At 36.9% G+C, this 13,877-nt stretch overlaps 1 protein-coding gene across 1 annotated transcript in view; it reads right to left on the minus strand.

Annotated features, from left to right (window-relative positions):
* Positions 1-13,877, minus strand: part of LOC148724886 (uncharacterized) — a 49,718-nt gene that overhangs the window by 15,561 nt on the left and 20,280 nt on the right. Inside the window, exons 12-20 of the mRNA XM_088731400.1 lie at positions 13,584-13,688; positions 11,824-11,970; positions 11,119-11,396; positions 8,300-8,341; positions 6,116-6,145; positions 5,244-5,273; positions 3,696-3,849; positions 2,083-2,348; positions 974-1,078 (exon numbers count right to left, since the gene is read on the minus strand). Coding sequence (XP_088587526.1) covers positions 974-1,078; positions 2,083-2,348; positions 3,696-3,849; positions 5,244-5,273; positions 6,116-6,145; positions 8,300-8,341; positions 11,119-11,396; positions 11,824-11,970; positions 13,584-13,688 — 1,157 coding nt within the window. The remainder of the gene's footprint in view (positions 1-973; positions 1,079-2,082; positions 2,349-3,695; positions 3,850-5,243; positions 5,274-6,115; positions 6,146-8,299; positions 8,342-11,118; positions 11,397-11,823; positions 11,971-13,583; positions 13,689-13,877) is intronic.

Here is a 13,877-nt window from a genome sequence, read left to right on the forward strand (position 1 = left end):
ACGACTCATTCACGACATAAACATCACAAACGACCGAAAAAGAACGACCTAACTTTACCGACAGATCGAAACAGACCAATCACGACCGACTTACGTCACTTGAGTCTTACAGCCAATAACATCACGGCAAAACCAACCGATCATTTCACACGAACTGGAATAAGAACATTCTACTGACAACAATCATTCTCTTGACTCTGATGATGACTTCCGCACAGGTTGTCGAAACGTCAGTCACTACCACCGACAACAGTCCTTCTCAGGACTACACTCACCCGGACGATCAGACTACACCTTCACATGTTACCCCCGAGTTCAAACCATTTACTGCAGTAACAGTAATGAGCCATTTCACTGGGTAGATGGGCTCACAGTTCTTGTTGCTGTCATTCTTGGTGTGTGTCAATGTCGGGTTGATTTCATCGCAACGTATCGTGGTACCATAATTTCCAGACATGATTAGCAAGGGGGACGGCATTCTTTTTGGTGCAAGCCTACCCCAATGCTGTGATCTTATAGGTGCGGAATACATACCCTAGTGCGGCAATCTGATTGGTACGGGATACAAACCCTAATGCGGCAATCTGACTGGTTTGCGATACAGGAATAATGCGGTATTCTGATTGGTATGGGATTGATTGGTTTGCGATACAAAAAAAAAATTGGGGCGATCTGATTGGTGCGAGCGACAGAGCACTCTGCGCTGAGAATTGATGGAGTTATTAAAAAAAAAGAGACCCAGTAAGTCAAACAACTTCCTTCTCTTTGTTTGAAACAGGCACCAAATGGAAGGACTCCCAAGTTCTCGTTGAAAGATTGGTTCAAAAGAAATATAACAGACCCCATGAGTCACTGTGATCTAAAAGCACAAGAATTCCACTGAACAATAACAAACTGTCATCTGTCTTCCGAAATGTAAATTCAAAACTGTGACACAAATCTAGATAAAAATACAGTTAAGCTCAAAACATACCACTCTCCCTCTTTGGTTGACATCAGCTCCTTCCTCTATCAGCTGCCGAACTCTGTTAGAGTAACCTTTCTCAGCTGCTTCAATTATTGAGATGTCACCAATCAACTGAAAACGACAAAAGGAGAAAGAGACATGCAAAGCTGAACCATTCCTGAATAAAATAATAAAATCTAAATATACACTTGAGCCAACTGCACTTCACAGTTCTCAGAGCAAGAAGTTACCATGAGGTTTGCTCTGTGGAAATCCAAAATCTAGCGGGGGTCTTGATTTTGGATCACAATCACATCCCTATTGAAAATTTGTAAATTGACAGCTTCATAACAGTCTCTGCCTACACAAATAGAGCTGAAAAGGAGGTAAAATTGAAGAAGAGCTTCCCAAAATATCTGTCGGCCGACAGGTCACCGACAGTTGGCCGACATAATGAAAACAAATTCAGAAACAAGTTAATAGACGCTTTTCATTCCACTAATTTATTCGTGTTTTTCTCGTTGCCATGTTCCCATCAATAACGTAGCTCCATTTTCTGCATTTAAAAGCACATACAACCCACAATTCCTCTATTCGCTCCGACGAAGGGCTAACGCTTGAAACGTCAGCTTTTGTAATCGTTACGGTGGCCAATTTACCATTTCAACTTTGTTGATATATCCAAATTAATAGACAGTCATTTTGAACTTTCACAATTACCTCAAAATGAATTTTGACGAACACCACGCGAGAGAGGTAAATTTCGAGTGCAATAAATGTTCATTTATGTAAACTTGATGTGCAGTAGTATCTGACTGACACATTCAATTTTACCAGATTTATTGCACTTTATTGTTAGCAGATCAAGTTCAAATCAAAACTTGACCCTTGTATTCAAAAGTTGTATGTTGTCAGTCAACCATCTAGAAGGCTGAAGTAAAGAATTGAATGTGTATTTGAGAAGAAAACTTGAACATTGAAAATTACAATTAAACATCGAGGTTAAAACTTGAATATTGAAAATAAAACTTGAATGATAACAAATAAAATTTTTGCAGGGATTTAACACCATGCATATACTACGAGCGTGAGCTGAATAAATTGAATGTAAACTTATCCTTTTTGTAAATGATTACCTGATCATCAGAAGCTCCTACAGTCACAGGTGTATGTTGCTGGTTGTCTTTAGCCACAGCAGGTACACTGGCTTCTTTTGCACAAACTTGAGTTTCTAAATTCCTAGGCTGCCTTAGCGGTTGACCACTCAGACTCCCTTTCACTGGGAATGTCTCTATGTAAGCCTGTTCATGTGACTTCTGGAACTCTTTATCTTCCCCAGAAATTTTTAGACTCTCCAATCGAGATAAAAGATTGGAACAATTGTTCTGCTCCGCTAAGTCACCTAAACACACACAAAAAGAGTCAATTATCTATTAAGACATTTAATTTTTTTCCTCCATGAGCTGAATTTTCTTGAGCACAGGTCTTTTGTTAATTTTTTCAATCTTTAGTTCATGGTCTAAATGATCTTCTTAAAAGCTTAATGCTGAAAACTCAAATAGATAACCGTAAAAGCCCGCGGATAAGCCACACCATTTTTCCAAACCTCGTCGCTAGAAATTGGCAGTGTGGCTTATCTGTGGGAACATTTGAAAAAAGGCGTCGTCAATGTCCATTTTTCGCATCTGATCTAAAGCCTGGTAACTAAGCTTCAACTGTTCTTGTTGTAATGCAAAGATCTCTGGAAAAAATGTTGAATGAAGAAATTCCTGTCAACAAATACCAGAAAAAGACCAATCATATGTCAAAGTTGGTAGTAACGACAGTCATTATATTAAAGTGCTAAAATAGTCCATTTTACAGTTGCATGCTTGATTGCCAAGCCTTTGAATAAGAGTGAGGCTAAGGGTGACCTTGTTATGATACAAATGAAAAAAGGCTGATAGTTTCTGAAGAAACTGTTTGGGGCTGCGTCGGGGGGGGGGGGGGGGGGTAACGAAATAATTTGAATATATCAACAAAGTTGAAATGGTAAATTGACCACCGTTACGATTATAAAAGCTGACCTTTCGAGCGCTAGCCCTTCATCGGACCTATTCGCTCCAACGAAGGGCTAACGCTCGAAACTTCAGCTTTTATAATCGTAACGGTGGCCAATTTACCATTTCAACTTTGTTGATATATTCAAATTATCTTGTTATGATACAGATGTTGCTGCTTTTCGAATGTAAATTAATTTGTTATCATGCTAAATAGATACTGGTCTCTATCACAACAGGGTCACTTTCAGCCTCACTCCAAATCGAAGGCTTAGCAACCAAGCGCAGAAGTGTAAAATGGGCTATTGTGGGTAACACTTTGAAGTATTTTCATTTGCAATGGTAATGATAAATTTGCGTTGGATAAACAGTGGATGAAGAAGACTTCTCAAGACTCGACTTCGGATTTCTTTGGATTTCTATCAAAAAAACTTTTTTCCAAAATTTGAGCTGCTAAATTTGGGGTGCGGTTTATCTGTGGGTGCAGCTTATCAAGGGGCTTTTACGGTATCTATATTTTCTACTGTTTTCAGCAGTGTTTCCCTGTTTATAACCGACACACTTTTCAGTTTAATGATCATCATTAACTACATCTATGAGATGATCAGATGACGGATATTTTCATGGAATGAATAAGCAAGAGGGATAATGAGTGTGAGTTGGCAGACATTGAAATACTGCGTGTACCAGTAAAATTACACATTATCAACCTGTTGGAAGGTTTGGTTGCAGTGCTAGTGGCAATGTCACTGGAATCATTTTTGGTATATTACTTGCGTTGGAACACAGTGGTGGAAGTGTAATATGTGCTCCTGACTGTTTTGAGTCTGTGGAGAACTGATCAGAGACTTGCATTTGCTCTTCCTAGAAAAAAAAAATTGGAAATTTGTATCATAGCTACTACAGTACATCTCCTTCTATCCTAATCTTCTTTAATGAAAAAGGTGAAGTCCGTTTATGGGCCAAGTAGCCCATCAGGCCGGCACTTAACTCTGGTTCCCGTAACGTGAAGCAATAAGGAGTATTTCTACTCCATCCTGGAGGGGTTGCTAGTACCACAGGCGGCCCAAGCTCTCTTTGAGAACCATACAAGGAACACAATTTGCATATCGATTTATAAGGATTTGTATGGGATTTTCTACAAGATATCCATAGAGATAGGTAATAGTGAAAATATTAAATAAAAATGGCTTACCTTATTCCATACGTGTGTTGCTTGCTCCTGGTGTCGTTATTTTACCGATTTCACTTGATTTCTGCGGTTTTTTTAATCCTGGTTTTCTCTTCTTTAAGAAGACACCAGCAGCAAGCAACAGACGTATTGAATAAGGTAAGCCATTTTTATTTAATATTTTCACTTTTAACTATCTCTAAGGATATCTTGTAAAAAATCCCATACAAATCCTTATAAATCGATATGCAAATTGTGTTCCTCGTGTGGTTCTCAAAGAGAGCTTGGGCCGCCTGTGCTAGTACGTTACAGGGTTACCCCTGCATTAAATTTGCCAGTACCCATTTAAACACCTAAGTGAAGAGAGGCACTGTGAGAGTAAAGTGTCTTTCCCAAGAACACAACACAATGTCCCTGGCCAGGGCTCAAACCAGGACCACTCAATCAAGAGTTGAGCCCACCAACCATGAGGTCACCAAACCTCACAATGAATAATGAACGCTTAGACCTAAAAAATAAGTTAGTTCAAGAAACTTGTTAGTATGAAAGTTAACTTTTTTCACAAGTATCTCATTGGTTTCAAATCCTAAATCCTCAAATCTGATTGGCTAAATCTACATGCTCCAGCGATCGAGATTTTCCTTACCAGGCCCTACTACAGACTGCTTCAAGTTTTGCAATTTGCACTTTTCAATGTTTTCACAAGCGAGGCTAAAAGATTTAGAAATTGTAACAAGTGACTCACGGTTATGAGTTCAGACGATGAAAGCTACCAAAGGGGAAGCAAATTCTATTATCCAGAAGAGGAAAACATATTTCAAGATAAAGAAGACCAGGCTGAAGGTGGTATACAAAACCTTGGGTGCAGTTTGTCCCAGTACAGACCTTCTGGCTGGTGATTAATATATATGTATTTTGTTGTTTTTTTTGTTGTAATGGCTACAAGAACTTGTAAAACTACAAGAACTTGTAAAAGAAAATTGAAGTCTATTTATTTATTTTATTTATTCAAGGCTTGCAAGTGGATCATATATGCCTTCAACATATCTGAAAATACAACCATAATACCATTGAGCCTAATACGTACCTCTACTAGAGAACTGAAACGATGGAAGCCCTGGAAAACAAATGACTCAATCAGAAAAAAGTATATAAAGCTCAACTTCTCTTATTAAATCACCTGAAGAAAACTAAAGTTATATGATAAAAGCTGCTCGTGGAATCAACACAAAACTCAATGCAATGTCTTTCCGTACAGTATTCACGCCCCCCTCAATTTGCATCAGAAATCTCACTCATTCACTTCGCTCACTCGTTCAATTTGCGAATTGGTTTTTGCAACGGTGACCATCACATCAAAATATTAGTGTTCATTTCTAAAAGGCATTGTTAAATAGAAGAGTCTCGTTAACAATCCTTCATTTTTTAAAGATTTTAAACACATCTTCCTTTATTCTCTAGCCGTAAATTTAATAAACAACGATTCAAGTATGTTAAAGCTAATGCACGCGTCTCATATACGCAAGACATAATACTTGCAAAATAATCTTAATTAGCCCCGTAAATAAAACACAATGAAACTCTTGATAAAGCTTTAACATATCGCTTTTGAAATCGGTCTTCGTAGCTACAGATCACCAGGAGTATTTTGTACGCAGAATTTATGCCACGAGGCAAAAAGGCACCTTCAATGAAAAATAACGAAAAAACAAACAAAAATAAATAAATAAATAAAAACGCCATAACCCTCATGACAGACTGAGACTTCGATTTATCATTTAGAGCAAACCAGTAACAAAAATCTTTACACGCCATGACAATAACATATTCAGAAGTACAGCACTGAGTTTATAAGACATGCCACAGAACTATGAACTACCATTGAAAGATCTGATTTAGAACTTTGACTGAATTTTACATAAAAAATACAACCATCACACCATTGAGCTTAATACGTACCTGTACTCCAGAAATTGAACGATCCAAGTCCTGGGAAAGAAATGACATAATCAGAAAGAAGTATATAAAGCTCAACTTCTCTTATTAAATCACCTGAAGAAAACTAAAGTTACATGATAAAAGCTGCTCCTGGAATCAACACAAAACTCAATGGAAAGTCTGTCCGTACAGTATTCACGCCCCCCTCAATTTGTATCAGAAATCTCACTCGTTCACTTCGCTCACTCGTTTAATTTCCGGATTGGTTTTTGCAACGGTGACCATCACATCAAAATATTAGGGTTCATTTCCAAAAGGTACTGTTAAATAGAAGATTTTGGTTAACAATCCTTCATTTTTCAAAGATTTTAAATACATCCCCATTTATTTTCTAGCCGTAAATTTAATGAACAACGATTCAAGTATGTTAAATCTAATGCACGCGTCTCATAAACGCAAGACATAATAATACTTGGAAAATAATCTTAATCAGCCCCATAAATGAAACACAATGACCCTCTTGATAAAGCTTTAACATATCCCTTTTGAAGCAGGTCTTCGTAGCTACAGATCACCAGGAGTATTTTTTTCGTTGAATTTATGCTACGAGGCAAAAAGGGCACCTTCAATGAAAAATAACAAAACAAACAAACAAGAAAAATCTTTGCACGCCACGACAATAACATATTCAGAAGTACAGCACTGAGTTGATAAGACAGGCCACAGAACTATGAACTGCCACAAAAGATCTGATTTGCAACTTTGACTACACTCTACATAAAAATACAGTTGAGCTTAACACGTACTAAGGAGGAAATGGACCGACAAAATTCAATTCTAAAAGGTGAATCGCCCTGGGAAAGAAATAACTTAATGAGAAAGAAATATATAAAGCTCAACTTCGCTTATTAAATGACGTCAAAAGAAACTAAAGTTAAAGTACACTGAGAAAGTCATGCCATCTAGAGACTAAAACTCAGAGAGTGAAGATGTGACTCCCAAGCATTTGACGCCTCTATTCTATTAGAATATGACGCGGAAATGGAGGAAATTGAGTGTTCGCCTAAAGCGAAGCCTTGATGAAATGGAGTCAATAGATTCCTGACACTATTGAGAAAGAACTCTATCGGACAAGTTCATTTCGAGAAGGGCACGACCAAAGCGCCTAAGACACAAAGTAGGGGCAAACACGTTTGCCTCACTTCTATCCAGGTTTTCTAGTGGTTCACAAGCACGTTATCTTATGACTGGGGTGGGACTGTAACGTTACGAAAAAAAAGGTTAAGGAAGAAATAAAAAGAGCTCGCAACATCTTGTAACGTTCTGCTCAACAGAAAAAAAATGTGAGAAGCCATAAAATATATGCCTTTCAAACTATGACTAATTTCTTCATAACAAATACAAGTTGTGCTTCTAACGCACTCCATTAACTTATGTCTACATAATGTTCCTCTCTAGGTGTTCTAGTAGCTTAGACCCTCAAGAACAACACCATTTCCACTTATCATCAGCTTAACCTGAACCGATTCTGAGTTACCCTGAGTGGGGAAAACGTTAATTGAAATTTGCCTCAAAATGAGATATTTGGATTTTGAAATATGAGTGACTTTCAAAAGCGTTCCGTGAGCTGCAAATTAAGTCAGAAGGTCCCGTTTTGGACTTAAACCATACCTGAATCCTTCCGATACAGATTTATCAAATTTATGTGAGGTTGCTTTCTTCTGCGCCTTTCATAAGCAAAGCTTATTTGCCTCTACTCGTGGAAATGATTTCCAGCATTTTACGGCTACCGACGCTCGTTTCAGTTTTCGTGAACTTTCTTGATTAAAGAAGTAAGTCTAACAAAAACACTTTATCATGTTTCTAAGGTCACTATAACGTATCTCTGAGCAAAATATCAGGATAGTCATTTCTCGGTCTGTGTGCCACCTCTCACGCGGTCTTAAAAAAAAGTCGCTCTTGAGATGATTTTTTAGTTCCACTCCGATGGAGGCTTACCAATTTAAATGCAAACTATCTAAACTAAATAACACTCAATTCGGAAATAGCGGGCATCTAACTTTTCAAGCGACTAAATAAACTAAGGAGTTAACGATAGTTTGATTCCCAAGCGTGATAAGAATTGTGGCTGAAAAATGAAAACTAAACTTAGAGCAAGTTTTCAACAGTAAATGTCATTCTAAATAAAAGTGTTCGTTTCCTTACCCAGGCAATGCTCAGTTCACACGGCTTGGTTTCAATGTCCCACTAGGAAAATAATAAAAAATCACTCATGATTTCAATGGACAGTCTCACTTAACAAGCTTAAGTTTAACGGAGCTTTGTAATGGCAGATCCTGAAGGGAGAGGGAGTGAATTAAAAGAAGCACTATTTAACTATAAAGCAATGCTTCTCAAAATAACAACAACAGAATGAAACGGACATTTTGAAGTGCAACCATTTTCTTCTAAGGGTTACAATCAATGTGACTTTTATTTGGGAAACCTGCCCCGGATTCAGCTAACTATAGTCTATAAGGTCTGTAACCAGAGATCTCTAGAAGTTGCATTTTAAAATAGTTCACCAACTAGTCAGCATTTATGCTTCTGAGAGGAAAGAGCGACTCCTTACGAAACAACACGATCGAGGAAACTCAGGCATGGCTTCCGTTCAGTTAAAACACAGTAATTGAGCACAATCAGAGAAGACTGTCCTGTCTTCTATTAATTTGAATCACGATCTCACACGATTTGACTTCAAATGCGATACAATCTGATTTACTTTGTAGAGTGATCCTCATGCGATTTCTTAGAACAAATAACAGAAATAAATCTGGAGGCTTATCTGATTCATAATATGAGAACTGTGACAGATAGCAATCCATACAAATACCCATAGATGTTTTTAGAAGTTACTGACAGCGGTAAGAAGGAATGAGACTAAAAGTCTGTTAATTATTTAATTCTGTAAAACATAGATACTATTTGCGTACAATTCGCGACGACATTTCGATTTTGGGCGTTACCACATTAGACACACAAATTCAAATGGAGGTAAACGAACACAAAGAATCTTGTATCAAAACGAAAGGAAAATACAAATTATGCAGTGTCTTTATTAGCTGAAGGGTGGATCCACGTGCAAGAAATAAGTCGTACAATCTGTTACCTCGGACACTAGGGGTAAAGTGTTGACCGCATGTCGATTAAAAGAACAGTAATGATGAACAAAGTACAAAAGGTATATTGTGAGCGCGTATGATCACAGGCGGCCCAAGCGTACTGTGAGTGATTTTGGGGTTTGAAAGTCATAAATGGGAATACCTAACATATTATTTGTTAAAAAAGGGGAAAATTATAGAAATAAAAATAGAACAAAAATACCTACCCGTTCGAGCGGCAAACGTTTTCAAATTCCACTGCACTGATACGAGAAGCGCTCCGTTTTACCAACCATTTTGACTCAATCACTTTGTAGTGGCGCGTATTGCGAACGGCCTTACTACGGGATTCGAATATTAGGGGATAGAAAGGAAGGTTCTTCCTTTACAAAAAAACACTTTTCTTTGAGTCGGTGCGTGTAATTCGACCGAAAAAAAGGTAAGAAGACTTACCTCATTATTATATTCCTCGCTTTTATTATTCATTTTATTTTTTTTAGTTTTTATTTTTCGGTCATATCACCTGAAGAGTCGATGTGGTCGGGTGAAAAAACTCGATTCACACCCTTTTTGAAAGTCTTCTGTGATCTATTAGTAAACAGACCCAAGGCAACTTGGAACCCGGTCCATGCATACGGTCCATCGACAATTAAAAGAAAAAACCACACAAATAAATAAGATTAAAAACTAAAATGACTAGAAACCAAAAAGTGCTAAAATATGATTAAAAACTAACAACAGCAGCAACGCTCTATCGATCTGCAACGTGGCTACACTGGTGCACACAGTGAACGACAACAGTTGTTGCTTACATGACGTACACTCTGCTGGCACGTGCACGCTGCTTTTTCCAGATGGCTGCGTCAAACGATGGTAAGTGTTTGGTGCTTCTTTGGCAGTTCTCTTGGTATCCTCACACAACTTATTAACATTATTTTTGCCTTTTTTCCTGCTGTAGATGAACTGACGTATCGCGTTTTAGATGGTTCTCCAGAAAGGTTGGTAATTGCTAATTTTTATTCCATGCAAAGTTCTTATATTATAATCCTGAACATGCTTTTAATTTACGTGGAACGAAAGGTCTTCCTAAAGCAATTTCCTTGGGAAATACAAACCAGCTCTCAAATTTCTTTTATGAGTGAAAGAATGGTGTTTTTTCGTTTAACAATGTGTAATGTCGCACTGACATGGTCTTCAAAATTCAAGTTGCAATCCTGATGCAACTCCAGCTATAGTCGACTTGGTAAATCATGTGCAACGAATCTGTGACAAAAGTTTATGGGGCACCTTGTATTCTGTTCATTTACACTCAGACGTCCAGAAGTAATTGAGATAGGTTCGAGTGAAGATGGAGACTTGGATTCAGGTGGGTACCTCACAATGAGTGACTTATTTATCTGTTTTTTTTTCTTTTAATTGTCGATGGACTTTGTCCATGGACCGGGTCCATGAAAGTGGTCCATAGACCGAGTCCAAAGTGGGGGTCCATGGACCAGGGGTCCAAGTTTTGTCCTCACCCTTCAGTTTAGCTTACTCAGAGCTGCTTCCTCAAAGCAATTCCTTCTGAACTTAACGAGAATCTTTTTCTTTAACCCTATATACAACTTAAAGTTAATAATAACGTGGTAAAGTGGATAAATAATAATGAGGATGACTTACCTTGTTGTATGGGTAAGTTTCAAACTCTTTGCTGTTAATGTTTAATGTTTCTCCTATTTTTAACTTGAATTGTTAACTTTAAATACCCTATTCAACAGACATACTATATTTAAAGAGCCTATTTTATTAAGACAATTAGTTTATGAAAACTACTTGATGACAGCAAATGTCAATGTCAAGAATCTAACTTCCAAACTTTAACAAAACTCTACATAACAAACACACCTGGCTCTTGTTATTCTCCACTTCAGGACCAAGACTCTGAACAGAGGAATCTGGTGAAGGTGTGTTCCCTTTAAGACAATCACCACTTCCAACATATTTATTTCCAACAATGTTAGGCTCATTTGTAAAGCCCTCTGTCATTGTTGCTGGGATTTCATGGTTCACATCAAGTTCATTGTGAACAGCTTTGTGTAAATGTTGAGTTGATTCTGTTTTGAGAATGGCTTCTTGAGATTTGGTTGATATAGAATTCACCCAGGGGAATGGAAGTGAAGAATCTGGATTAAAAAGATAGAAATAAATGATAGTCTATTCAATAGTACACCCTTTTTGGTGTACTTTGATCCTCATTGGTTTCCCATCTAGCTGATGGTGTCCATTTTTAGGTCCATTTAGTTCTTACTGTTATGCTACTGTTTTGCTTTTTTCGGTTAATGATGTTAACTCATTTTTTAACAAAATTATAAGTAGGTATCGCACAGATAACAGAATGATATCTCTTAATTTGACCGAGAAGATGATGTATATTGACTGTTGATGTCATTTAAGCCAAAGATGTGAGAAGAGTATAAAAATCTGTTATTAAGATATACTCTGGGCTTTAGTTTACAGCTCATTTTGTACATGGTCTCACGGTATATTAAATTGTCTGCTCAGGGAGAGCAAATTGAAATTAAATAAGAGGATTAAAAACAAATAACTCACCACATATAGATTCATCCCAGTTTTCCGAATCAGACAAGGCACTATCACTTTCAGATGAAACACTTGAGTAATCCTCAGTGTCGGCAAAATAGTTTTCATCACTTTGCTGTGAGCATAACAGTTGATCATCTTCCAAATCCTCCTCATCTTCAGTACATGCAATGAGAAGGAACACTTCACATGAAAATTTATGACTGAGAAAAACTTCACCAATAATTCCCCAAAAAATACCAAAAGCTAACAATAAAGGTACTTCACCCATTTGCCTTACATAGCAATTTTGAAATGTAACCACAGGTAGCAAATATCTGGCAGAGAAAATGAAGGAAAGTCCACTATATACACTTAACTTTGAAGAGCAAAGATTTAAACTTTCAAAACCAAGACATGTGCAGATGATTTTATTTCATAAGACTGTTGAAAATTGATACCAAAATTCTCAAACATGATTGGTTTAGCTTTCCGCTTTCAGTGCAAGTTAAACAGTGTGTCTTGCTTCTATTTGTACTAAGTAATTGTACAGTCAAATGCAGTATACGTGTAATGGGACAGGAGAGATCATTTGCAGAAAGAAAAAGTCAAATGTTTTATTTTTTTTCTTTTTTAGCTTTACTGGCTGATTGCTAGTAAAGCTCTATTTCAATGGTGTGCAAGAAAGTTACACCACTTCAAGTAAGATAAATACCACTTCAAGTAAGATAAATACCACTTCAAGTAAGATAAATACCACTTCAAGTAAGACCTCACGAACCATGCCAGTGACTACAAAGTTGGTTTGTAAGCTGAGGGTCACTGGTCTGGTACATCAAAGGTGAATTACTTCAATTTTTTTTTTCACTTCAAAAATTTGCTTTTCCTTTTTTTTCTCTATCAAATACCATAATGTATGAGACTTCTAATATAATAATATAATACATAATTATTTTGAATTTGTAAACACAAAATTTGTTCAAGTTTACTTGTTGGTACTTACAGACAACTAAAACTACAGCCAATCCCCCCCCAAAAAAACTTCACAGTGTAGCAATGACACATGCTCATCCTACACCCTGTCTCTGAACATTGGCACACTACAAAACCTCCCTTTTTGCAAATTCTTTTGATAGGTCCAAAAAAAATTAAATTACAGCATTCACTGTCAATTTTGTGTAAAATACTACAAATTCAATTCATGTGGACAATGTTTATTACTCACTTTATTATTAATTACCAGTAAACTAATGTCCTCTCAGGGGACCTAGGTCTTTAACCACTGTTTCTCACACTTCATTGTAATTTTGATTTATGGACCATGTGGTTAACATTGTTCAATTCTTTCTGTAATCTGTCTTGTGAATTTCAGTCATTTGATTTTCTTTATTAGTCATGATCACAATAGACCACTTTTATAAATGGCTGCCAGATTAATATTCTTTTGTTTAAATTTAAATTAGCCCTTCTGGCCTCATTCTCCAGTACAAAATTCAAAAGATTACATTATCTCAAGCAAGGCCAGAAAGGCTCATTTAAATTTAAACAAAGAATATTAATCCTGCAGCCATTTATGAAAGTGGTCTATGACTGAACTGGACTTCACTTTAAGTCCAAGAAATTACCATTGCAAATTATATTAGCTAGGAAATCTTCTAAATCATTTACTTTGACCAACCAGGATCGGTGCTAAGTCAATCCAAACAAATTAAGCCTCCCAGTAACTGGGTTTAATGATACTCAGATGCCAACTTCATACTTGCTTCACCTTGACTCTTTGATGTATTTACCTTTATTTTGTATGACAGATGAGTTCTGCCTCCAGATGCAGACACTGCACTTTTGTAATAGTTCACACAACTCATTCACCACATCTGAGCCTAGTTGTGAGGCATCTGAGATTAAACACAATCAAAATGAAACATGAACATCAGTGCAGACTGCCTTTCAAAGATGAGATTAACAATAAGAACAAAATATTAATTCAAGTTTAGTAAAAGCAACTACTCTAAGATGATATGTTTCCTTTTCACAATCCTAGCAAGAAAAATTGTCCTGATTCAACCTTATTCTTCACCTTAATA

The sequence above is a fragment of the Stylophora pistillata genome, chromosome 8 (assembly GCF_964205215.1).
Source record: "Stylophora pistillata chromosome 8, jaStyPist1.2, whole genome shotgun sequence".
In the NCBI taxonomy this organism is placed as follows: Eukaryota; Metazoa; Cnidaria; class Anthozoa; order Scleractinia; family Pocilloporidae; genus Stylophora; species Stylophora pistillata.